The sequence below is a fragment of the Notamacropus eugenii genome, chromosome 5 (assembly GCF_028372415.1).
Source record: "Notamacropus eugenii isolate mMacEug1 chromosome 5, mMacEug1.pri_v2, whole genome shotgun sequence".
Lineage (NCBI taxonomy): Eukaryota > Metazoa > Chordata > Mammalia > Diprotodontia > Macropodidae > Notamacropus > Notamacropus eugenii.
This window is the reverse complement of record NC_092876.1, coordinates 132,391,470-132,416,469: the sequence shown is the minus strand read 5'-3', so window position 1 is coordinate 132,416,469 and position 25,000 is coordinate 132,391,470. Positions and strand designations below refer to the sequence as shown.

Sequence of the window (25,000 nt, the reverse complement as noted above, 5' to 3'; positions counted from 1 at the left end):
GCGCCAGACCTCCTGCTGCCCCTGATCTGGGCCTGGAGCCGAGTTGGGGCGAGGAGAGAGGGGGCTAGGCTGGTGACAGTGGAGAGCAAGATTAGAGAGAGGGAGGAGGGAAGCAGTTTTGGCAAATGTCTGCATGAGACATGAGATCAAATCTTGTTCCTGCCATTTATTACCTGTGAGAAATAAAATTTAAAAAGTTCTTAAAGGTAGGAACTATGTCTTACTCATTTTTAGTTCCCCATAGTGCCTGGTGGTAGATCTGAGGTTCAGTTAACATTTACTAGCTTGGTGCAGTGGATACAGTGCTCGGTTTAGAGTAGGAAGACTCATCTTCCTGAGTTCAAATCCAGCCTTAGACACTTATTCCTAGTTGTGTGACTCTGGGCAAGTCACAGACCATTGCTTGCCTCAGTTTTCTTATCTGTCAAATGAACTGGAGAAGGAAATGCCAAACCACTGCACTATCTTTGTCAGGAAAAGTCCAAATGAGGTCATGAAGAGTCAGGATGTGAATGAAAAATAAGCCCTCATTAAGACTATTGGCTGTAGCAGCAGTGTGGTAGACCTAGGCCAGGGTGGGGAACTTGCAGCCTCAAGGCCACAGGCCTTCTAGGTCTTTGGGTGAGGCCTTTTGACTAAATCCAAGTTTTATAGAACAAATGCTTTTATTAAGGGGATTTATTCTGTGAAGTTTGGATTGAGTCAAAGGGCCACACTTTCCTTCTCCAGCCTCAAGGCCTTAGGTTCCCCACCCTGGCCTAGGGTTTGTCCTCAGAGAGTCCCCAGTCTGAGAAACATAGGAGAAGCAGACCCAGGCCTGTCTTTTCAAGGAGTTCTAGATATAGGGGACACAGAGGAAGGGCAGAGAGCAAAGCCCTGTGGGGAGCTCACAGCCAAGCTGTAATCTGACAGAGACATACATACCCACAAGATTAGTGTATGCTAACATTAGGCGGCCCACAAAATTGAGGTATGGGTATTGTGAAAGAAGGCTGGGGGTGGGAGTGGACTGGAGTTTGGTCCCAGGGCAGTTAGGTGGTGCAATGGATAGAGCACCAGTGCAGAAGTCAGGAGGACCTGAGTTCACATCCCACCTCAGACACTTGACACTCACTAGCTGTATGACCTTGGGCAAATCACTTAACCCCCACTGCCTCATCCTGGGTCATCTCCAGTCATTCTGATTAATATCTGGTCACTGGATTCAGATGGCTCTGGAGGAGAAGTGAGGCTGGTGACCTGCACAGCCCTCCCTCACTCAAAACAAAGTCAAGTGCAAGTCATGTCATTATTTCTGTGATGGCATGGTCTTCTTCCGCAATGAAGGACAAACACACACATGTAGTTTGGTCCCAATATACCTCTGAGGTGGATATTGCAAAGATACCTGTTTTAGAGAAGAGACAACTGAGGACTGGGGTGGGAGCTTAGTCTGCCCTTTGTGGCCTTGAAGGATGAATGGAATTTCTATAGACAGCTATGGGGGAGGAGAGTTTGGAGTAGGTGAAAGGGAATCCTGGACCCTGGTGTGAACCAAAGCTTAGGGCATGTGCAGGGGAAGCAGGAATTGTCTAGTCTGACTGGGGAGGGGTAGAATAGCCTTTAATGTCCTGTGGAAAGAGTAGCTTGTTCATTGTTATTCTGTTGTCTTGAGACTTGGGAAGTGTCTGGGGTCTTTTCCTGTGGTTTGAGGAATGGGGAGGGGAGAACTGTGAGCAGGCAGAACCATCAGATCAAAAATTTAAAGCTACTGGGAACCTTAGAGGTTATCTGGTCCAATCTTAGGTGAAGAGACAGGCTGTGAGAGGAAAGAACTGTGCCGCCTCCTGGAACGGCCTCCATCCTCATCCAAGCCTCTTAGAATCCCTTGAATAGGAGACCTTTCCTGAGTCTCTCCACTTCTCCTTCATTCTTCTACTCCCCCCAAGTCTGTGTCTCTAGTATCTATATCATATTTACTCATTTGTTTACATGTTGTTTCCCCCAATAGAATGTAAGTTTTCTGAAGGCAGGGAACATTTCATCCTGACACCTCGTGGCACACCTAACAGTGCCTGGCACGTAGTAGGCCCAGAAATGATTGTTGATTGGGTCTTGATGGATCCATTTGTGAGGTTTCTCAGAAGCCCCTAAATCTTGGACTTTTGCGGGTAATTGATCCTGAGCCATTTTTCCCCCTCAGATTTTCAGACCTCATCTGAGCCTATTTTCACCAAGTGTCAAAGCGCGCTGATTTAGTTTGGAGGCTCCAGGTGAGTTAGAATTTCTTTCTAACCCTCTCATTCTATTTTTCTGAATCTTTAATTTTTAAAAATTGTACTTAACTGTACACAGTGGAACAGAAAAAGAGGATTATAGTAAATAAACAGTGTATTACGTACAGCTTGCTTTTCTATTTAAGAAAATAATAATTTTAACATCTAAATTTCATTGTTCTGCTTGTTTTTGATTCTTTCTGGTTTTCCTTCTGTTTGAGTCTGTGAATTTGAAAAAAAAAAGCTTCAATGATACTATTTTCTTTCTTTATCTTCATTTTAGCCACCCTCCCCTCTTATCCACCACCTTATAAGTCTCCCCCAAACTGGAAAAAAGGATGAAAACAATACCCTTTTAATAAATATTCACAGTCAAGCAAAGTCGATAGGCACATTGTTCATATCAGAAAATGTTTGTTTCATTCTGTCTTGAGTCCATCACCTCCCTGACAGGAGGTTGGCAGCAAGTTTCATTAGCAGTCATCTAGAATCATGCCAACTGTTTCATTAAAGTGAACTACATTTTAATAAACAGCAAAGGAAACTGAGTCCTAGAAGGGGGAAATAACTTATCCAAAGTCACACAGAGACAGGACTAGAACCCAGGTCTTTCCCCTCCCAGCCCAAGGCTCTCTGAATCACTGGCTTTAGGATGGTCCTTGTGCCAGTCTTACCCCTGATGCCTTCCAAGTCTTTGTAGGGAGCCGGGGACTTTAGAGACAGGGCTGGGTCCTGGCTTCTTAGAATGCTAGTGGCAGCCGCCCATCAAGCAGGGGGACCTGTTTTTCTGGTTTCCAACCAATTCCCTGAAGCCCTGGTCAGGACTTGTGTATTCATGAGAGGGGAGGCCTGAACAGGCCCCTGAATGTCAGCATCAAAAGCTAGCCTGGTGGGCAGGTAAGAGAAGAGGGCTGGTTTGCTCAGGAGTTAGCCCCTGATCTCTGACTCTGAACCTCCCAGGCTGCCAGGCTTTGTGATGTGTTCTCTGAGAGGACTTCAGCGCCAGGCTTAGCCTTGATTCCATAATCCCAACCCCAACCCCAGATGGAGCCCTTTAAAATCATCTGCCAAAAGAGGGTGGAATTTGTGATTGAATAGTGATGTTAATAATAATAAAGATCACAGGATCATAGAATTAATAATAGCTAGTGTTTGTACAGTGCTTTAAAAGGTTTGCAAAGCATTTTAGAAGTATAATAACAAGTTATCCTTTGTACAGCACTAAGTGCCAGGCACTGTGCTGAGTGCTGTACAATTGTTTCATTTGATCCTCACAATAACCCTGGGAGGAGGGCGCTATTATTATCTCCATTTTTATAGATGAGGAAACTGAGGCAAATAGAGGTTAAGTAACTTGCCCAGGGTCACCCAATCAGAAAGTATCAGAGGCCAGATCTGAACTTGAGTCCTCCTGATTCCAGGCTGGACATTTTATCAACTGCACCACCTAAATACCATCCGAGAAACAAATATCAAATGAGATGTTTGTAAAGCATTTGGACAGTGCCTGGCACACAGTAGGTACTGTGTAAATGTTTCTCTCCCCTTCCCCCCCTTCACATCATTTTCACAGCAACCCAGGGGCTTAACACTTTTATTATGCCCATTTTAAAGATGAGGGAACTGAGGCACAGAGACATTAAGTGACTTGCTCAGGGTCATATAAATAGCGTATGTCTAAGGCTATATTCAAACTCAGATTTTCCTGATGCCAGGTTTAGTGCTTTTTCCACTGAACCACCTTACCTAGCTTCTTAGAATTTAAGCTGAAAGGAACCTAAGAGGTCATAAAGCAATGCTTATTAAAGTACCTACTATGTTCCAGAAGTTGTAATCAGTAGGGCAGATGCAACTACAAAGAAAGAGACAATTCCTACTCTGGAGGTCTTCAGGCAGAGGCTAAATGGCCACTGGAGGGGTGGGTGGATTTTGTAGAAGGGCATCCTATAGAGAGACAGGCTGCATGGACTACGTGCCTTCTGAAGTTCTTTCCAACTTAAGATTCCATGGTTCTGATCTTACCTGGAAAAATTGAGCCCAACAGGATATTGCATTCCTTGGGAGATTCTCCCAGCTGGCCTTAAAGTGCTTAATGACCCCAGGCAGCTCTGCCGGGGCCTCCAGGTTTTGCCAGGAAAATCCAGGGATGGCTTTTCCCCCACAGACCTGAGGAGGCCTGGAGTTAGTTCCGTGTAGGAACAAACATCAGGGAGGGGTCCCCCTGTCCCAGGAGGCTGCTTTGAACAATGACAGGTGGACTGGAGGCAGGGGAAGGCTGTAATAAAGGGCATGGAGAACAGTCATTTCCTTGGGATTCTTTCTTTGAGGGAAACCCCAGGACAAAGAGAAAGGGGATAAAGGCCTTGAAGGCTTGTCTGGACAGGTCCTTTGCAGCTGAACTTCCAGAGAGGGTCAAAGCTGGGCCAGGCAATGAGTGAGGAATGGGCTAGAGGCCCCTGGTGCTTTGGGAACAACACGGGGCTAAGATTCAGGATGCTTGGGTTCTTCCCCTAACTCTGTCCCACCCAGCCTTGCTGTGTGACCATGGACAAGTCCCTTTTCTTCTCAGGACTTCACTTTCTTCCTTTGTAAAATGAGGATGTTATTAGATCAGTAGACCTCAAAATATGGTCTGTGGACCACTGGGAATCCCTGAGACCCTTTCAGAGGATCCATGGGATCAAAACTATTTTCACATTAATTTTGTTTAGGCATTTTTCAGTTGTGTCTGACTCTTCATGCCCCCATTTGGGGTGTTCTTGGCAAAGAAAGAGAATGGTTTGCCATTTTCTTCTCCAGCTCATTTTATAGATGAGGAAACTGAGGCAAACAGGATGAAGTGCCTTCCACAGGGTCACACAGCTGGCAAGGGTCTGAGGCCAGGTTTGAACTGAGACCTTCAGACTCCAGGGCCAGCATTCTATCCACAGCACTACCCAGTTGTCCTGGTGTTTCTGCTTGGTTCATACTAATTATACTGAGATGTTATTTGCCTATTGAACACTTCATATCTATGTGAAACCAGATTTCTTTCATGTATTTCCATCAGAACAACGTATTGCAACATATTGAGTACAGAAACACATGAGAGATAGTCTTTGATTAGGAGAGACAGGAAGATTTGTAAAAATAGGTAAAACAGTGCCACTCTTCTTACAAAATTTTTTAATTTGGAAAATAGTTATTTGTACAAAAACATGTCATGTTAATATGGAATGGATTTATTATTGTCATTTAAAAATGAATAAATATTTTAATGATCAGTTTTAGTTTCTAATGGCAAGTATCATTTTATATGACCTACATAAACAAGAGCTCGATAATTAAGCTCTATAGTTAAGACCATAAAGGGGTTCTGAGACCAGGAAGTTGAGAACTGTTGGATGACATGATCCAAAGTCCCTCCTCCACCTCTAAGGTCTTTGATCCTAAGATTGAATGTGGTTTGTAATGAGCTGGGAAGCCTTCCTCGAAGAGGTGGGGCTTCTTCCTATAGGCTATCCAGGGACACCAATGCATCTTAAACCAGGAAATGATTTCATTATTTAAGGAATAATGAGGAAACTTAGTTTGGTTTCATGTAACCTCAGTTTCCCATCCCTTCCTCTTAGGGTAAAGGAAAATCTCTGGGTTGGGGTTAGGAAACCTTGGTTTTTCCATTCCATCAACTCCAGTAGCACTCAAAATTACTTCCAGGATTCAATAGAAAATTCTCTTGGGCTCTTAAAGCCCTTCATAACCTGGACCGTTCTTAACTTGCTACTCCTCTTCCACATTTTCTATGATTTGGTGACACTGGCCTCCTTGTCCTTCCTTTCACATATAACACTCCATCTCCTGGCTCGGGGCATTTTCCCTCACTGTCCCCCATACCTGCAGTCCTCATCGTGTTTATCTCCTCCTCTCAGCTTCCTTTGGCTTCTTTCTAATTTCAGTGAAAACCCCACTATCTGCAAGAAACCCTTCCTCAGTGCTAATGCCTTCACCCTGTACATGGTCTCCAGTCTAGTCTGTCTATATCTTGTATGTACACAGTTGTTTGCAGGTTGCTCCTCCCTCCATCATTAAATATGTGAGCTTCTTGAGGACAGGGACTGTTTTGTGTCTTTCTTTATATCCCTAGCACTTAGCACAGGGCCTGGCACACAGTAAGTGCTCGATGATTAATTGATAGTCACCTGGTTCTAGTCCTGGCAATGTGGCTGGCTGTGTGAGGGCTGTGCCCTCCGGGATCTTCCAGTCCTTTGCTGTGTTGAGGAAGTTGGCTCACAATATAGGAAAGTACTTAGATAGTAGACTGTCCTAGGAGATGAGTCCCACCCTGGACCTCAGGCCTTATTGATCTGAATTAGCTTTTCAGGGTCCCTCCATTCCTCCCTTGGCTTATCGTAGGACCTTTTGACCTTGCTCTCAAGGTTCGCATCTTTCTTTTCAGTATCCTGAACAGAGGTCCAGCCAGGGACCCCTGGACCTTCTTACTAGCCTCTAGACCTACCTGACTCCTAGGATCCAGAAATTAGTTATTCTCAATGCTTGTTCACTCATATGGCAGACATTTTAAAATACCTATTATGTGCAAAGCACTGTGGTTGGCAAGGAGGATATAAGATTAAATAGACTGGCTCTATTGGTGAAGGAATTTACAATCTAATGGGGAGGGCAAGGAATGCATGTAGCAAACAGGCTCACAAAGAACTATAATAGGAGAGAGAAATAGGGTCAAAGGAGAGTGTGCTGGCCAGTGCTTATGAGAAAAGGATGACTCTGCACAGTTCTGCTTCACTTAAATCCAATTCACTTGCAAGTCAAGACATCACCCTCCTCATGTCATGGGAGCTCCTTGAGAATGAAAAATGAGCACTATCCATGAGAAAGGGAAGGGGAAAGAGGTAATATGAATATGGAGGCTTGAGACTTGGTCTTGGAATCAGGAAGACCTGGGTTCAAGTCACATCTCTAAGGCATACTGGCTGTGTGACCCTGGACAAGTTACTTAACCTCTGGTCAGTCCCTAGGCAACTTTGTATGATAATAAGAATCAAATGAGACAATATAATAGTACTTAGACTCTAGCTATTATTATGGCAAGTGCTTTACAAATATCTTTACTGGACACTCACAACACCCTTGGGAGGTAGGTGCTATTATTATCTCCATTTTATAGTTGAGGTAACTGGGGCAGACAGAGGTTAAGTGACTTCTCCAGGGTCACACAGTTACTAAGGGTTGAGACTGATTTTGAATTCAAGTCGTTCTGACTCTAGACCGAATGTTCAATACACTAGGGCTCCTAGGTGTATGTCATAGAGTAACAGAGCTGAAAGGGAGTTTATAGACATCCAGTCTTTTTATTTACAAGAGGAAACTGAGGAACTAAGAGAGAGTAGTCACTTCCCCAAGGTCACACAACTATTATGTGACAGAGCTTGTCACTGTAAGTTCAATGTTCTCCAGAGCTGAAAGGACTCTCAGTTAATGTCTGAGCCACCTTCTGCCTAAAGAGGTATTTATTCTTTAATAGCCCTGATGAAAATGACAACCGCCCTTGAATACCTCCAGTGATGCATAACTCATTATCTTACAAGGTAGTGCATTCTACTTTTGGACAGAGGCAATAATTAGGAAGTTTTTTCTTGCATTGATTAGAAATCTCCTTTTTGCAGTTTCTCCCGGCTGCTCATTGTTCTGATCGTGGGGGTCAAACACAGTCTAAACCCTCTGCCCAATTAATAGCCTTTCATATATTTGAAGACAGGTGCCTCTGCTAGGTCTTTTCTTAAGCTGGCTAAACATTTTCAGTTCTTTCAATCGTTCTCAGATGTGCCAGATTCTGGCCCCCTCCCCATACTCTCTATGTGCTCCAGTTTGTCAATGTCCTTCCTAAAATGTAGTTAGTCTCAGAACTGAACACGGTACACCTGATGTGGTCTGACCGGGACAGAGGTCACCCCTGGGCAGGACTGTCATCTTCTAAAACACCCAACTGGTTCCTCCACTCTGTGGGAGCCTTGTAGGAGCCATCGTCTCCATCATCAGTATCACTTTCCATAGCATTTCTCAGCCTGTAAATTAACTCCAATAAACATTTGTTATTCACTTTTTGTTTTTTGTTTTCAGCTGTTTTGCAGTGGATAGAGTGTCAGGCCTGAAGTCAGGAAGAGTAACCTTCCCGAGTTCAATTCTGGCCTCAAATACTTACTAGTTGTCACTCTGGGCAAATCACTTACCCTTGTTTGCCTTACTTTTCTCATCTGTAAATGAGCTGGAGAAGGAAATGCAAATCACTCCAGTATCTTTGACAAGAAAATCTCAAAACAGGGTCACAAAGAATTGCATGCAATTGAAAAATGGATTGAACGAATGAATGAGAATAAATGAAGGTATGGGACATTGTGCCTAAACTTGGAGATGGTGAAATGATTAGAACTGAAGAATATTTATTAATGGTCTAATGCTGCTGTGGAGGTTGGTGTCCAGTCCTATGGTGCAGAGATCTGCCCTGAGCTCTGTATCATTTCTTGTTTTTCAAATGACTTGGATGGGTGGATAGAGGGTGTGATAATGAATTTAACAGGTGACACAAAGCTGAAAGGGACCACAAAGATATATTGTGACAGAGGGAATATTCGAAAGCATGCCTACAGGCCAGAACTTTGCACCAAAATTAATAATGGATAAGTACTAGAGTTAGACAAGAAAGTTCCCGCAACTACAATGAGAAGTGGTGGAGTCCCCTTCCTTGGAAATCTTTGGATAGAGCCTGAAGGACAATTTTATGGGGAGATTCAACAGGGATTCTTGTTTAGGTATGGGTGGGAGTAGGTGACCCCTGAGGACCCTTCCCATTCTGAGCTCTTCTATAATCCCCTCCCAGCATCCCTGGGGGAGAGCTAATACAAGGACTGTTGTAAAATGCAATACATTTTACAAATGCCATTGGCTTAGTCAGGTTGGGATTGCATCCCAACCAATAGTACCTGGGTCAATCAGCATTTATTGGTCTGTTAGAAATAGCCCCTCAGAACTATATGGCCTCTGATGTTTGAAAATAGATTTCCCAACTAGTCTATTTCGTTTTAAAATAGAGCTATGAGGTAGTTAAGGTTTATTATACCCACTTGACAGATGGAGACACTGAGAGCGAAAGAGGATAAATGATTCATCAAAAGTGCCATAGAATGACAGAATGGAACTGGGAGTCAGGTGACCTGACCTTCATTCTCAGCACTGACACAACTTGCTTTGCAACCTTGTACAGGTCTCCTCTTTGGGCCCCTGTCTGTGTGAGAGGGGTAGGTAGTCTTGAAGTTACTTGTCAGGGTCCAATGAGGGGTGATTCTTGGGTCTCCAGAAGTGAAAGAACATAAGAAGGAGGATTCTTCTGGATTGATGGGAACAGATCTAGTCAGTTTCTGTGTCTCCATTTCCCTGACCCCCAGTGATTGGCACCTAATAGGAAATATTTGTTGATTCAATGAATGAATGACTGGTATAGTTGGTGGGCTTGTACTAGAAGAGCATTGGCCTCTTCAGTTTCTGTGTGGGAAGTACCCTTCTTGTTCCTCTTTCCTATTGTCTATTGCTCCTATCTTGTATTTCCATCAGGGGCCATAGGGATGCTCTCACCCACTCTGCTGACCATTCCCACCTCCCACACCTTGCAACTGGGTCATGGGATTTTCAAAAAGAAGCATCTTTGGTAATGGAACATCCATTTCTCTGGATTACTTTTTTGCTGACAAAGGAGTGACTGGAGGAATGAAGAGCCATGGGAAATGATAGGGAAATAGGGGAGCCAAGTGGTCAAACTCATGACCTTGTCCTTATTGGCTCTGAGTTCTAACCAGAGTAACTGGTCTAGGCAGTGACTTAGTTAATAGAAACCTAGTGGCCCTAAGGGGTAGATAGAATATTGAATTCTTAAAGACCTAAAACTAGGGGGTACAGTGAATAGAGAGCACTGGCCTAGAGTTGGGAAGATCTGAGTTCGAATGTGGCCTCAAAGACTTGACCAGTGTGTAGCTAACCCAGGACAAGTCACTTGCCCTGTTTCCTCATCTGTAAAATGAACTGGAGAAGAAAATGCCAAATCATTCCAGTATCTTTGCCAAAAAAATCTCAAATGGGGTCACGGAGACACTGAAAAACAGCAACTAACTCTTAAAACAGAATGTCAGCGTTAATGAGGGCCTTGGAGATTATCCAGGCCAGGAATTCTTTTTTTTTTTTTTGGTAAATTTTTTTATTTTAAACTTAAAAACAAAATAAGGAAAGAAAAAACATTGCCATGTGCACAGCAGACCATAAGATAGTATTCAACAGAAAACAATAAATCTCCAGGAATCCTTAATGTAGACCTCCAGGACTTCATGGGTAGATTCTAGGGGGTTTGGGAACATGGATGGGGAAAAATTCTATATTTATTTCAATATCCTTGTTTTCTTTGTATTTTCTTCCATCCATTTAGACACATGATTCTGAGTAATCCCCAGGCTTCCCCAGACTGGTAGAGGGGTCTATGGTACTAAGAATGTTCAGAATCCCTCATCTGGTCCAATCTTCTCTTTTTACAGAGGCAAGAAGTAAAACTGCTTGGGACACTGGGAAGATCCATGTATTTGGACTTGGAAGATCTGGGTTCAAGTCTTGGTTGTGCTGTTTATTAACCAGGTGAGCTGAGACTTGCCCTTTCTTTTCAGTGGACCTCACTTTTCTCCTATTGGAGATGGGAGAGACTGGAGTTAAGGCAACCATTTAGAGGGCTAATGATAAATTCAACTGTAATGTCCAAGAGAGAAAATTTGTGAGCCTGAAATGGGAAGGATAGTGGTAGTATGAGTAGAGAGAAGGGTGTATATGCAGTATTGATAAGGTATGATAAGGGTGTTTTATGAGATAATCTTAAGGTTCCAGAGGTAGCTGAATAGAGAGCTAGGCCTGGAATCGGGAAGCTTCAGATACTTAATAGCTGTTTGACTCTGGGCAAGTTACTTCAAAAACAAAACAAAACAAAACAAAACCTCCCTTTGCCTCAGTTTCCTTACCTGTAAAAATGAGGATAGTACCTATCTCACAGGATTATTGCAAGTATCAAATGAGATAATATTTATAAAAAGCATTCAGCATAGTACTATATGGTCATACTTATTCCCTGCTTGCTCTCTACCCTGTTTTAAGGTGAGATCCAAAGAAAGTCCGTAGGGTCACACAGGAAGTTAACGACAGAGCCAAAACTAGGCCAGGGCCCAGGCCTGTGGCCCTATTGATCACAGACCATCTAGGCCAGGGGTTCTTGACCGTTTTCATGTCATGGGCCCCTTGGGTAGACTGGTGAAGCCAGGGGGTGGACCTTTTCTCCGAATCATGTGTTTAAATGCATAAAGTAAAATACATGGGATGACAAAGAAAAGCAATTGTATTGAAATAAAGTCATCAAAATACTTTTTGAAAACCAAGCATGTGGATCCCAAGTTAAGACCCTTCCTTTAGCCTTGCAAAGCTGCAAGGACTCTCCCTCCCTTTCTGAATTTCTTCTTCAGGCTAAAAATCTACAGTTCTTTCAACCAGTCCTTATATTGACTTGGCAGGGAGGGGGGTGGTTTGAGGTCCTTTGCCCTCCTGGTCAAGGGTATCTGGACACTTGGCAGCTTAACAAGGCCTGGGCTGCCCAGTCTTCCCAGGAAGCATGAATTCAGTTTGTTTAATTCAGTATATATTTATTAAGCAGCTAATAGGTATCAGCTATTAGGCTAAGTGCTAAAATACAGAGATAACATGAAGTGGTTCTTGTTCTTACCTACTTTCTAGGGGTGGGGGAATAACATGCACATAACTAAGTACATGCCAAATAGATGCACATTAAATAAAAAATATTTGGGCAGAGGCACAGTAATAATTGGGCAGGCACAAAAAAGGTCACTTGGGGAGGTCACAGCTATGTGAATGGAAGCAGCTTGGCAGGGCAGAGATAGGCCTGGAGTCAGGAAGACCCAAGTTTGAATTCCATGTCAGACCCTTAGTAGCTGAGTGACCTTGGGCAAATCACTTCTGCTCACTCAGTTTTTCAACAATAAAAAGGGGATAGTAACAGTGCCTATGCCCCAGAGTTGTGAGAATCTAATGAGATAATATTTGTAAAAGTGTCTATCACCTTGTAGGTGCTGTATAAACGCTTATTCCTTCCCCCTCCTGAGTGGAATCAGAGATATTCTAAGAGCTGGAGATCAAGGTGGAGAGCATCCTAGGTTGGGGTTGGGGGAATGTGTGTGTGGGGGTGTGATAGCCCGTGTAAAGGCACGAGATGATAGATAGACGGAGTGTACTTATGGAACAGTAGTTGGGTCAGTTTGGCTGGAATGTAGAGCATGGGAAGGAGTAATATCCAATAATATCCAGACTGTAATCAGTTCAAGTCTTTCAGAACTTTAGAGGCAAAACAGAAATTTATATCTTATCTTTAAATGGAACAATAAGGGGGCCTAAAGGCTTTTGAACAAAGGAGTGACGTGATTAGATTTGTGTTTTAGGAATACCACTTTTTGCAGCTTTGTGAAAGGATTGGAGATGGGAGAGACTAGAGGTAGGGTTAATGATAAATCCAACTGAAAGGTCCAAGAGAGAAAATTTGTGGGCCTGAAATGGGAAGGATAGTGGTAGTGTGAGTAGAGAGAAGGGTGAAGATGGGAGTAGTACAGATAAGATTTAGCAACTGATTGAACCAAGGAGGTCAGAGAAAGGGAATAATTTAATGATAACTCTAATGTTGAAAAGCTGAGTGGTAACTGGAAAGATGGTAGTACTATCAACTGATATTTGGAAGTTTGGGAAGAAATGTGGGTTTAGGGGGAAAGATCCTGTTTGGACATTCTGAGTTGGAAGATGATTATGTGGCATCTGAGTGAAACTAAACAGGCAGCTAGTGATGGGGGACTGGAGCCCAGAGAAGAGAGGTTAGCATTGGATGTGTAGATGGAAGGATCACCTGCACCAAGATGATAACAATCTGTGGGAGCTGATGAGAGTGTGGAGACTAGAGAGAGGAGGGCTCAGAATGGAGCCTAAGGCACACCCACATATAGCGGGGAGAGAAGTGGATGGATGATGAACAAGCTAGGGAGACTGAGGAGGAGTGGTCAGACTGGTAGGAGGAGAGCTGAAGGGAGTGAATACCCCAAGGAGAGGGTGGGAACAGAAACCGATGCTCCTAGAAGGTTGAGTACTAAGAAAAGAGTTTTAACAATTAAGAGACTTTTGATCACCTTGAAGGGCTGATCTTATCTACTGCCAAGTAATCTTCCAACCATTGCCTAACAAAGGGAAGGGACAGAGAATCCACCTCTTTTTGAGGCAGTTCATCCTATTGTAGGATGTCTTTGGTTGTTAGAAAGATTTATTTTTTCTTATAACTATTTCAATTCCAGGGATTTCAGAATATTGTGATAGAATAGTTAGTATGACCCATTTAGGGTTCTTGCAGATTCTCAGAGTTGGAAGGGATCGCAGAGGTCATCTAGTCCAACCCTTTCTTAGAGAAGAATTGACTCCAAAATATGCCTGAGAAATGGCCCTCTGGTTTTTGTTTCAGTACATCCAATTGGGGAACCCACCACGTCTCAAGGAAGCCCATATGGATAACATAGAGGTTTTTCCTGATATTAAGTCTTAATATGCCTTTATGACTTTGACCTATTACCCTTGTACTGGGCCCTGTACTCTAGGTCCCAGTGGTACAAGTCTATTCCCCACTTTCATGTGACAGACCTTCAAATACTCAAAGACAGAGTCACCTTTTCTTCAAGTCTCTTCTTCTCAAAACAAAGTCTTTTCAAGCAGTTCCTATTTCACAGTAGTGATCAGGGCTCTCTGGACACTCTCCAGATTACTAATGCCCTTCCTAAAATGTGATGAAAAGATCTCAACATAACTGCTCTATCTAGATGTGATTTGAGTAGGGTTACAAACATACCTCCCCAGGTGGTACAGAGGATAGAGTTCAGGACTTTGAAAGAAGAAAACCCTAGTTCAAATCTACCTTCAGGCATTTACTAGCTTTGTGATCCTGGGTAAGTCACTGAAACTTTTTTAACCTTAATTTTCTTATCTGTAAAATGGGGGTAATGATGGTACCTATCTCCGAGTTGTGAGATCAAATGAGTTAATATATGTAAATTTTGTTCAGTTGTTTTCAATTCTTTCAGACACTTTGTGACCCTATTTGGGATTTTCTTGGCAAAGGAATCAGTATCCTTTGCGACTTTCCGTTTCCTTCTTTAGCTCATTTTACAGAGAAGGAAACTGAGGCAAACAGGATTAAGTGACTTGTCCAGTGTCACTCAGCTAGTATGTGTCTAAGGCCAGATGATCCTTCCTGACTGCAGACCTAGTACTCTATCCACTGTACCATCTAGCTGTCCAATACATGTAAAGTGCTTTGCAAACCTTAACATGTTATATAAATGCTAGCTTTTATTATTAGTGCAACCCAAGATCCCATTAGCTTTCTTGGCCAACATTTCAAATAGTTGACTCATAGAATTTGCAGTCCACTAAGATGCCCAGACTTTCCCTGCCTCCACCTCATAAAACTATTACCCAAACACATCCCCCCCATCTTACACTTAGGAAGCTGCTTTTTTTGTACCAGAATATAAAACTTTACATTTATCTCCATTGAGTTCCTTCCTATTGCATTTGGCCCATTGTCCTAGCTTCTCCAGAGTCTGCTTGAAGCTTTTCCGGTTTGCCAGAGCTTGTGATCTCTTCTGACAATCCAGGGTTGTCTCGATAACAGAATGAGGCATCAGAGTAGTACTTTTATTAGAGATACAGATGTTTGGGCTGTACCCTACACCCTTCTCCTTCATGGTTTACAGTGGTTCTAGAGGCAGGCAAGAAATGGAATGCAGAGTCAGCACTGGAACACAGATCTTCGGATTTTTAGCCCTCTCCCTTTATGTTGACCTGGAACTTGCCTCCATGTGAATTTCTGCTCACACAGGCCCAGGAGAATATCTGCTTCTTCATTCCCAAAACTTTCCTGAAGATGTGCCAGTTTCTTGAGACCAGATAATGTATTTGGCTGTCTTTTTAGATGACCAAGTACCACAAGGGAAAGTTATAGCCGGACACTATTCCCGAGCCTTCTTCATCCTCTTCAATTTTGAAGCACAGGGCTCTCATGTGGAGATTAACAGAATTGTAGGACTTAGAGACCATCCCCTCCTTTAGTAGAGGAAGAAACTGAGGTCCAGAGAGGTTAAATGACTTGCCCAAGATCACATACTAAGTAGTAGAAGTAGGAATCAAATGTAAGTCCTCTGTATTCCCAATATAATGCTATTACATTTATGAATGGAAGGGTGGTAATGAAGGTCTCTCAGAATTTTCCAGATGGGGAAAACTGAGCTTCCCCTCAGTATGGGAAAGTGACTTGCTTGAAGTAACACAGCTTGGGAATAAGTGAGGCAGGACTAGAATCTACTTCTCCTATCTCCTTCCTGAGAATTCTGGTCAATCAAATCACCACATTTATTAAGTCATCGCAGTCTTTGAGGTCCCAGTTTTTGTGCAAGGAGTTGGGAAAGATGTTGGACTCAGATTTAGGGCTGGAAGGAACCTTCCAGATCATCTAGTCTAATATCCTCATTTTACTGATGAGGAAAATGAGACCCAGAGAGGTTGTCACTTCCCTAAGTTCTCATAGTTTAACAGAACAGAACTTGAACCCAGATCAGTTGACTCCAAAGCCATTGCTCTTTGCATGCAGCCTCTCAGATCTTAAGAGTTCTGAAGGTTAGTTAGTTTTAAATAAAGCCCAGGTCATAAAAAAAGAAAATTGTAGCAATTAGTTACTATAATATTTTGCGATAAGCCTCACTAATACAACAATGGTGTCAAGTGTAGCAGAGGAAAAACAAGAACTGAGAACAGATTTGGTCATTAATACACCATTAGTAACTTTGGAAAGAGCAATTTCAGTGGTGTGATGGGATCCAAAGTCAGGGGGCGAAGGGCTGAGGAATGAGTGGGAGGAGAGAGGGAGCAAGGACAGTGAGCGGAGACGGCTTTTTCTGGACATTTGCTGAAAAAGTATGAGGATAAAGGATGATAGCCTAAAGAAGTTAAAATTTTTTTTAAGGATGGAAGACTTGGGCACATTTGAAGACATTAGGGAAGAGAACAGTAGGTAGGGAGAGACTAAAGATGAGAGAGCTCGAGAGAGGTTGGTTGAAAGGGCAGCCTGGTGAAGAAGAGAGGTGAGGAAAACAAGAACACAGGTGGAAGATCTGACCTTGACAAAGAGAAGGGCCCTCATTGTGAGAGATGAGGAGAAAATGGGAATGATAGACTGCTGGATCTGGAGTCAGGAAGGACTGAGTTTAAATCTTGTCTCACACATTTACTAGCTATGTGATCCTGGGTAAGTCAGCCTAACCTCCGAGCTTTCAGTTTCCCCATCTGTAAAATGAGGATAAGAATAGTTACCTAACAGGATTGTTTTGAGGACCAAATGAGATAATGTATAAATCACTTTGCCAACCTTAAAGCGGTAAATAAATGCCAGGGAGGATGTTGTTGATGATGATGATTGATGAAACAGAGGGAAATTATAGGGCATTCATACCAAATGGCTTCAATTTTATTAGTAAAATAAGAGGTGAGGTTCTCAGCTAAGAGGGTGAGAATAGAGGTGTGTTTAGGAAGCTAGAGAAAGGTTTGGAAGAACCTTTGTTATCAATTAGGAGGCAAGGATTCTAGAGTAGAGAACAGCGTACAGTTGAATTGGTTAGTTATGAGGTCAAGATTGGGAATACAGGAAACTGAAGGTAAAGCAGGGTTGATGGTCTGAGAAAGTACCAAAGAGGATTGAAAAGATACACACACACACCAGAAGATTATTGTGTGTGTGTGTGCGTGCGTGTGCGTGTGCGCGTGTGCGTCTGTGTCTGTGTCTGTGTGTGCGTGTGTGCGTGTGTGTCTGTGTGTGCGTGTGTGTCTGTGTGTGCGTGTGTGTCTGTGTGTGTGTGTGTGTGCGTGTGCGTGTGTGCGTGTGTCTGTGTCTGTGTGTGTGCGTGTGTGCGTGTGTGTCTGTGTCTGTGTGTGTGTGTTGGGGGGGTGGGAAATCTTAATTCAACCAAATTGAAACCAAAAGTGTTGACTTTTTGTTTTACTTTTGAAAAATATTGCTATAAGGAACAAAGTTGTTTCTGAAGAAGTGATAGGAGAATTCAACCCTCTCCTTTCTCTGCAGAGGGCAGACGCTACTGGTACTACATCATACGTATGTTCTAAGACTCAGCTGATATGCTGGTTCGTTTTGCTGAACTAATTTATTCTCTTTTATTCTTTGTTATAAGATAGTCTTCTGGTTGGGGCAACCTTGGGAAATGCAGGTGATGGTAAAAAAAAAAAACCCAAAAGATAGCAATAAACATCATTTTTTACAATATGAAAAATAAATGCCAGGTTGAATGTAGAACTCCAGAATAATATAACAGGTAGACCTCAAATTCACTCCCTTGCCATCTTCGCCTCTGGCCTCCATTATTTCCTTCAAGTCCCAGCTAACATCTCACCTTCTCTAGGAAGCCTTTTCATGATCCCCCTTAATTGTAGTACCTTCTTTTTGTTAATTATCTCCAGCTTATCTTGTATACGTAGCTTATTGTTGCGTAGTTGTTTGCAGGTTGATTCCCTTATTAGATCACGAGATCTTTGATCTCTTTGAGAGACTTTCCTTTGTCTTTCTTTGTAACTCTAGAACTTAGCACAAGGCCTGGTGTGAAAGTAAGTGTTTAATAAATAATTATTGATTGAATGATTCATAGGCTCCCAAAGTGGATGATGCTGTCTCCTGGAGGCCACGGGAAAGGGGGGGAGGGACAGGAGTAGCCTCAGGGGAAATTGGTGGATGTCGAATAAAAATAAGGGTGTCCTTGAAGCATAAGGAAAAGAGAGAAGACAAGAAAATTTTGAAATACTGTTCATACATGTTTCCTCTGTTGTGTAAGTTAAAGTTGTAGGGATTACATTATTTTTTTCCAAATAAACACAAAATTCAAGTTATAACTCATCAGTGGTCAAGTCCTCTGACAGCTCTTAACAAGCAGGTTGGCAGGTGATAGATGACAATCTGTCCAGCATGTATCTCCACATACCATATGATTACAAGACAAATTTTGCATCATCAAAATGTCATTGCAGGGGGCGGGGAAGAGCACAGATTTACAATAAATTATTACATTTAAGATGTTATTTAAAATTTTTTTTTTGAAATGATGCAAATTTAAAAAAACAAACAGATTTTTAGATCGTTTGACAACTTTCAAGATCAGGTCAGGGTTTTGTTAATTGTTTTATTCTGAGTTTAAAAGCACTTTAGACTGAGTATACACCCAGTAATCATTAAGAGGACTTTTGTTGCTTTTAAAATCTGTACTGCACTTTGATGATCATGAGAAAGTTTAGAATTCCTTCTTCTTCCAAGAGTGTTGTGTTCCTATTCCTGAATCTAGACACAGAGTCTAATTTATCCAGAGCACAAAACAATGAATAGACAATCTTATCTAAACCTAGGCTTCATGTATCTTTTCATGCAAAAAGAATACACAGAGTTTATCTTTTAGAATGTAGAAAGCATCCAATGAATTTCAACATGATTTATTCAAACAAGCTCTTAATGTCAGAAATGGGAGTTGGATAAAACCAAAGACATTGGTACAGACTATGACCATTTCTTACAGTTTAACTGCTATAAAGCAATGGCTACAATGAAGTCAAAAGAATTCAGAAAGCACCTCATTCAGGAAACTCTCAATCTCCTTACCAAGCTGGGAGACATGAAAGACAGAGGCCCGGGTAGTTTATAACACAAAATGAACGACAGTGTTTTAAGTTTGTAAGTAGTACCAGCTCACAAAACAGCAAAATGAGTTGAAGGGAAATGAATCTACTGGAAGTATAGCATAAATCTCTACTAAATCAGATCACACCAAGAACATTTTTAGATGGAACTGCAAGGACATAAAAAAAGGTATGAACAAAATAAATTTGCTAGTATTTTCTATAGTTTTTTTTAAATAGGATTTTATCTTTTTCCCAGTTACATATCAAGAAAATTTTTAGGATTCATTTTTACAAGATTTTGAGTTCCAAGTTTTTCTCTTTCCCCTCTTCTAAAAATGGTAAGCAGTTTGATATGGTTTTCACATGTGCTATCATGTAAAAAATTTCCATATTAGTCACAGTTGTGAAAGAAGAGATTAGAAAACAAACCTTAACAAAGAAAAATGTAAGTGAAAAAAATATGCTTCGATCTGCATTCAGAGTCTATCAGTACTTTATCTGGATATGAGTAGCATTTTCTTTTGTGTCTCTTGTATTTGTCCTGGATCATTGTGTTGCTGAGAAGAACTGAGTCATTCATAGTTGATCATCACATGATATTGCTGATACTATGTACAACACTTTCCTGGTTCTGCTCATTTCACTTTGCATCAGTTCATCCAAGTCTTTCCAGGATTTTCTGAAATTTGCCTCATCGTTCCTTATTGCACAATAGTATTCCATTACATTCACGTACCACAGTTTGTTCAGCCATTCCTCAACTGAAGGGCATCCTCTTACTTTTCAATATTTTGCCACCACAAAAAGGGCTACTATAAATATTTTTGCCCAGGTAAGTCCTTTTCCCTTTTTTGTGATCCCTTTGGGACACACCCAATGAATTTTTAATGTAGGCTTTTTCTAAATTTAGAGGTTTTCTTTTAAATTTGTGGCTTCTCCCATTCATTGATGCTTCTGGAAAGATGGTAAGAGTCCTTAAGAAAAAAACACTTGTAAAAATTCTTTAAGTTTTTACTAAGGGAGTAGATAGTTATGGATAGACCCTATCAATCGTCAAAAGCATTTATTAAGTACCTACTGTATCCCAGGAACTTACACTAGGTTCTGGGCATAGAAAGACAAAAAATGAAGCAGTCCCTTCTCTCAGGGAGGAAAGATATAAGCATTTATTAAACATCTACTATGTGCCAGGCACCACAATCCTAGGAGGCAGATGCTATTATTAACCCCATTACAGTTGAGGAAACTGAGGTAGATGAAGGATCATGATCATATAGCATCTGAGGTTGCATTGAACTCCAAGCCCAGCACTTTATCTGCTGCACCACCCAGCTTCTATGATGGTAAGAAGGAGAGCGAGGATTCTAGAGTCATTGTGGAACTGATTCATTGTGAGTGGTGGGAGTGGAGGGGAGGGATGGGCCAGAGAGAACTCCAAGGCAAATCTTAAGTAGCGTATTTTACATACTAGAAAAATTAGGCCCAGAGGTGAGGTGACTTGCTCATACCTGTGTAGCTGATCAGTAATGGAACCTAGGATTCATTCAAGAGGAGGCGTTAAAAGATAAAAGGAGGATGATGAGGATGGGAGGGACGTTAAAGTCCCACACCTACATTTTACAGAGGCCATTGAGGCTCTGAAAGATTGACCAATTTGCCCAGGGGCACCAAGCCAGTAAGCAGCTGAGCTGGGATTTGAACCCAGTTATTAACATAACCCATTCTACCCCAAATCCTGCGCTTTTACCACTAAGGCACGTTGCTTCCTGGTATTTGAACTCAGGACTTCTGAAGCCGAGCATTGGAGAAAAGATCCTGGCCTTTAAGATCCTGGCTCTGTCACCATCTGTGTAACCCTGTGTAAATTACTTAACTTCCCTGGGCCTTGGTTTCCTTATCTGTAAAGTGAGAGGGTTGAGGTTCTAAATCTAACTTCCTATGCTTTTCTAGTTCCAGTAATTTATTGGATAATCAATAATTGGATCATCAATTGAATAGTTGATAATTAATTTTTTAATGTCAGTTCATGGGAGGGAGAGGTTTGAGGGGGACTCTTCCAGCATGGACCTGTGATGGGGATAGTTCTTGATAGTCTCTTACCTATCATTTCAGGTCAATGGAGAGTGCTGCTGCCCCCTGGAACCAAAGTGCTAACATCTCTGTGGGTGTGAACGAGCAGGGCTACAAGTGCAAGTTTGATGAGGACTTTAAGTACGTGCTGCTGCCTGTATCCTATGGCGTGGTTTGTGTGCTAGGCCTGTGTCTCAATGCCCTGGCCCTCTACATGTTCCTCTTCCGGATTAAGACATGGAACTCCAGCACCACTTTTATGTTCAACCTTGCCATATCTGACACCCTCTATGTGGTCTCCTTGCCCCTCCTTATCTACTACTACTCCCATGGTGACAACTGGCCCTTTGGTCCGATCCTCTGCAAGCTGGTCCGATTCCTCTTCTATACCAACCTCTATGGCAGCATCCTCTTCCTGCTGTGTATCAGCGTCCACCGCTTCCTGGGTGTCTGCTACCCTCTACAGTCGCTGCGCTGGGGCAACGTGCGCTATGCCCGACGAGTGGCTGCCATGGTCTGGATCATTGTGATTGGCTGTCAGTCACCTGTATTATACTTTGTCACCACCAGCAGCCGGCCTGAGGGGATCACTTGCCATGACACATCATCCCGGGACCTGTTTGATGACTTTGTGGCATATAGCTCGTCTATTCTTGTGTTGCTCTTTATCGGGCCCTTCCTCATCATCCTGGTGTGCTACACGTTGATGGTGCGGCAGCTTCTACGGCCCACAACGGGGCTGGCTCGTTTATCTCGGTCTAAGCGCAAGTCTCTGAGAATGATTATTCTGGTCTTGGTTGTCTTTTCTCTATGTTTCCTCCCCTTCCATGTCACCCGTACACTCTACTATGCCTTTCGATCTCTGGATGTGGGCTGTTGGTCCCTCAATGCCATGAACATAGCATATAAGGTCACTCGCCCACTTGCCAGTGCCAACAGCTTCCTGGACCCTGTGCTCTACTTCCTGGCTGGCCAGCGGTTTGTCAGGTTTGCCCGCCATGTTCTGCCACCACCAGTAGCTGGCAACAAGGTGGTGCTTCAAAATCACGGTACCCAGGACAGTGGGCAGACTAGAAGCACCCCAGTCAGTAGTGAGGACAAGGATGCTCAACTTTAGGGCTAGAGTGACTCATGCATCTTAGTCCTAAGCCCTGCATGTCCCCTATCCTCCATTTGAGTAAGAATGGGGGCAGCCAAGAGAAGAGCTATGGGCTGTTTAGGCACAAAGGATGTGAAGGTGTCCATTAGACAGAGCAGGGTTTGTCCTTGGAGGTCAATCACAGAAAGACAAGAGGGAGGTTGACATTTGACATCATCACCTGCATGGCACCAGGACATATCCTTGATTGACTGGATTGGACATCCAGAGTTAGTGTCAGGAAGTAGAGAGGCTTCTGACTGAGAGATGGGTACCCTGAGCTCTACCACTGCCTGGATGGATGAACTGGAACAGACCATTACATCCTCAGTTTGCTCTTGCTGAAAAGTAACCTATTAGTTATATTTAAGACTGGTGAAAGATGGGAAAAAGTCCTTCTATATTTAAAACATTAAGTGACTATGGATGCTTAACTTGGGGAAGATTTGGGGTGGGAGGGAGAAATACTCATCACCTTCAAACATCTAAAGAGCTGTTATGGGGGAAATGGATAAGTCTTAGTCTTCTGCCCCTCAGAAGGTAGGATTTCAAGTATGGTGGGGCAGGGACTTATGGAAAGGTGAATTTGGGTCCCCAAAGACCTAATAATAGTGCAGTGCACTGCCTGAGGACAGAGTGAGTTCCCCCTCACTTCAGGCTTTAGAGAAAGGCTGGAGGAACGCTTGTCTGGGGTGATGTAGAAGGGATTCTTGCCCAGGGACAGGTGGCACTAAGTGCCCTTTCAGGATATTTCTGGCAGTTAATTTCAATGAATCCATGATGAGGTTGGACTCAGTGATCTGTCAGGCCCCTCCAAGGCTGATTTCATGCTTCCCTACCTCCCTTTTCCTGATTCCCTTCCTCATGGATAATAAACCCAAGTTTTTTCTCCTTTTAAATTTCAGACACATGAGACAAACCAGAAGTAATCTCTAGAACCCAAAGCTAACATTTTCCCCTCCCAAGCCCTGGGAACATGAGCATGGCTTAAAGTAACACAGAGCTCTTGGACTGAATTGACCTCATGGGTCTGGTTGAGGGAGAAAATATTCAGTTGGAAGCTTGGTCCCATTTTATGGATGGAGAAAACAGAGGCTAAGAAGAAAATAGAGAATGTCAGGGCTGGAAGGCTCCTTCAAATGTGAAATATTAAAGCTGGAAAGGATTTTAGAGTTAAAAAATCCAATCCAACAAAAATTTAAGCACTTAACTATGTTCAGGGTCCTGGGCTCAGTATCATTGATACAAAAATAGAAGCAAAGGAACTTTTCAGACTTTATTCTTTAGGAACCCTTGCAGAGCGAAGGAGAGCTTTCAGCAGGGTGGGTGGCAGGACAAGGAAGGTGGCTTTCACCTCCTTCATCATGGAAGTGAGTCTTGAAGTAAGAGGATTACAGCATATAACATCAGAACTATCAGGGACCTTAAAACAAAGTCCTGAAGCTGGAAGGGACCTTAGAGGCCATCAGTTTAACCCTTTGATTTCACAGATAAGAAAACAGGCACAGAGAAGATAAGCCAGTTTCCCAAGATCGCACAAGATTGTGACAGAACCAGGATTAGGACAGATTCCTTTCTCTCTGTTCAAGTTATTAAAGCAGTTCTAAGCTTGCTCCTCTCCTCTTACCCCCCTCCCCCAACCAAACCTTGGGCACTTGTCCTGGAATTTAAAGTGCCTCTTTCTTTTGCTGCTTCACCTCCCCCTGTCCCCAGCCCTATAAAAGACTCGGACACATCTGAGAGAGATCCTTTGTGTTCCGGGGTTTCCTGTTGAGGCAACACCTGCTGTCCTGTTCCCAGCTATTGCTTGTCTGCTTATGAGGGAGGGGGAAGGGAAAATCCAACAGCTCTCAGGAGTGTGTAGGGAGGGGCACAGGAAGTTGGGGTCCTGGGAGGGATGGTTTTGTATATGTTCCTGGAGACTAACTCATACTTTATAAAGAGTGAATGCCTTTGGAGTCTCTGATGTGTCTGTTTGTTTGGGGACACCTAACTAGTGCCTCCAATGAAGGTTCAGTATTGCCAGTTGCTTTCTATCTGCCTCATCTGCCTCCCCAACTTTTCCTTTTCCTCCTAAAAACCATGCTACCATCTTCCTCCAAGAGGTTTAATTTGGGCAGCTTCCCAGGTCCCCTGGATTCACATTTCAAGGGTCAATGGTTCAGTCTATCAAGCAGGATGTAGGAGTGTATTACTTCCATGCTTCAAGGACCCAAGGTCTCATCCATGTGAGTATTCCCTTGATCTCCACAACACTTTCCCTCCTTGATAAATGTCATCATGAGTTGCTGTGACCAGTAGAAGCCATCTTGTGAAAGCTAACCATCACATTTAGCTAAGTGTGACCTCAGACCAAACATGCCACTTCTCACAGCATCCTTACAGGATAAGGGTCTATGGTAGGCCCTGCTTGAGCTGGTAGGGTGAATGTGGATAAACTCACCCATAAAACAGAAGCAGAGGGCAAAATAGAAATCAGAATCCAACAATATATTGTTCGTAAGAAATACTTGAAACAGAAGGACACAGTTAAAATAAGGGGCTAGAGCAGACTCTATTAAGCCTCAGTTGAAGTAAGAAAGGCAGGGGCAGCAATCATCTCAGACAAAGCAAAAACAAAAACACCTAATCAAAAAAGATAAGCAGGGAAATTACATTTTGCAAAAGGTACCAGAGACAATGAGGTCGTCTA

The 25,000-nt window shown here is 42.8% G+C and overlaps 1 protein-coding gene across 5 annotated transcripts in view; it reads left to right on the top strand.

Moving 5' to 3' along the window:
• The window catches only part of P2RY2 (purinergic receptor P2Y2), a 165,976-nt gene extending 141,710 nt beyond the window's left edge, over window positions 1-24,266 (top strand). For 3 of the 5 annotated variants that reach the window (XM_072610935.1, XM_072610937.1, XM_072610938.1), the window contains exons 2-3: window positions 10,829-10,925; window positions 21,213-24,266. In XM_072610935.1, coding sequence (XP_072467036.1) covers window positions 21,217-22,287 — 1,071 coding nt within the window. In that variant the 5' untranslated portion in view covers window positions 10,829-10,925; window positions 21,213-21,216 and the 3' untranslated portion in view covers window positions 22,288-24,266. Of the gene's footprint in view, window positions 1-10,828; window positions 10,926-20,496; window positions 20,589-21,212 lie in introns of those variants that run through there. The other 2 variants (XM_072610936.1, XM_072610939.1) reach the window with 2 other exon arrangements.
• Window positions 24,267-25,000: the final 734 nt, after the last annotated feature.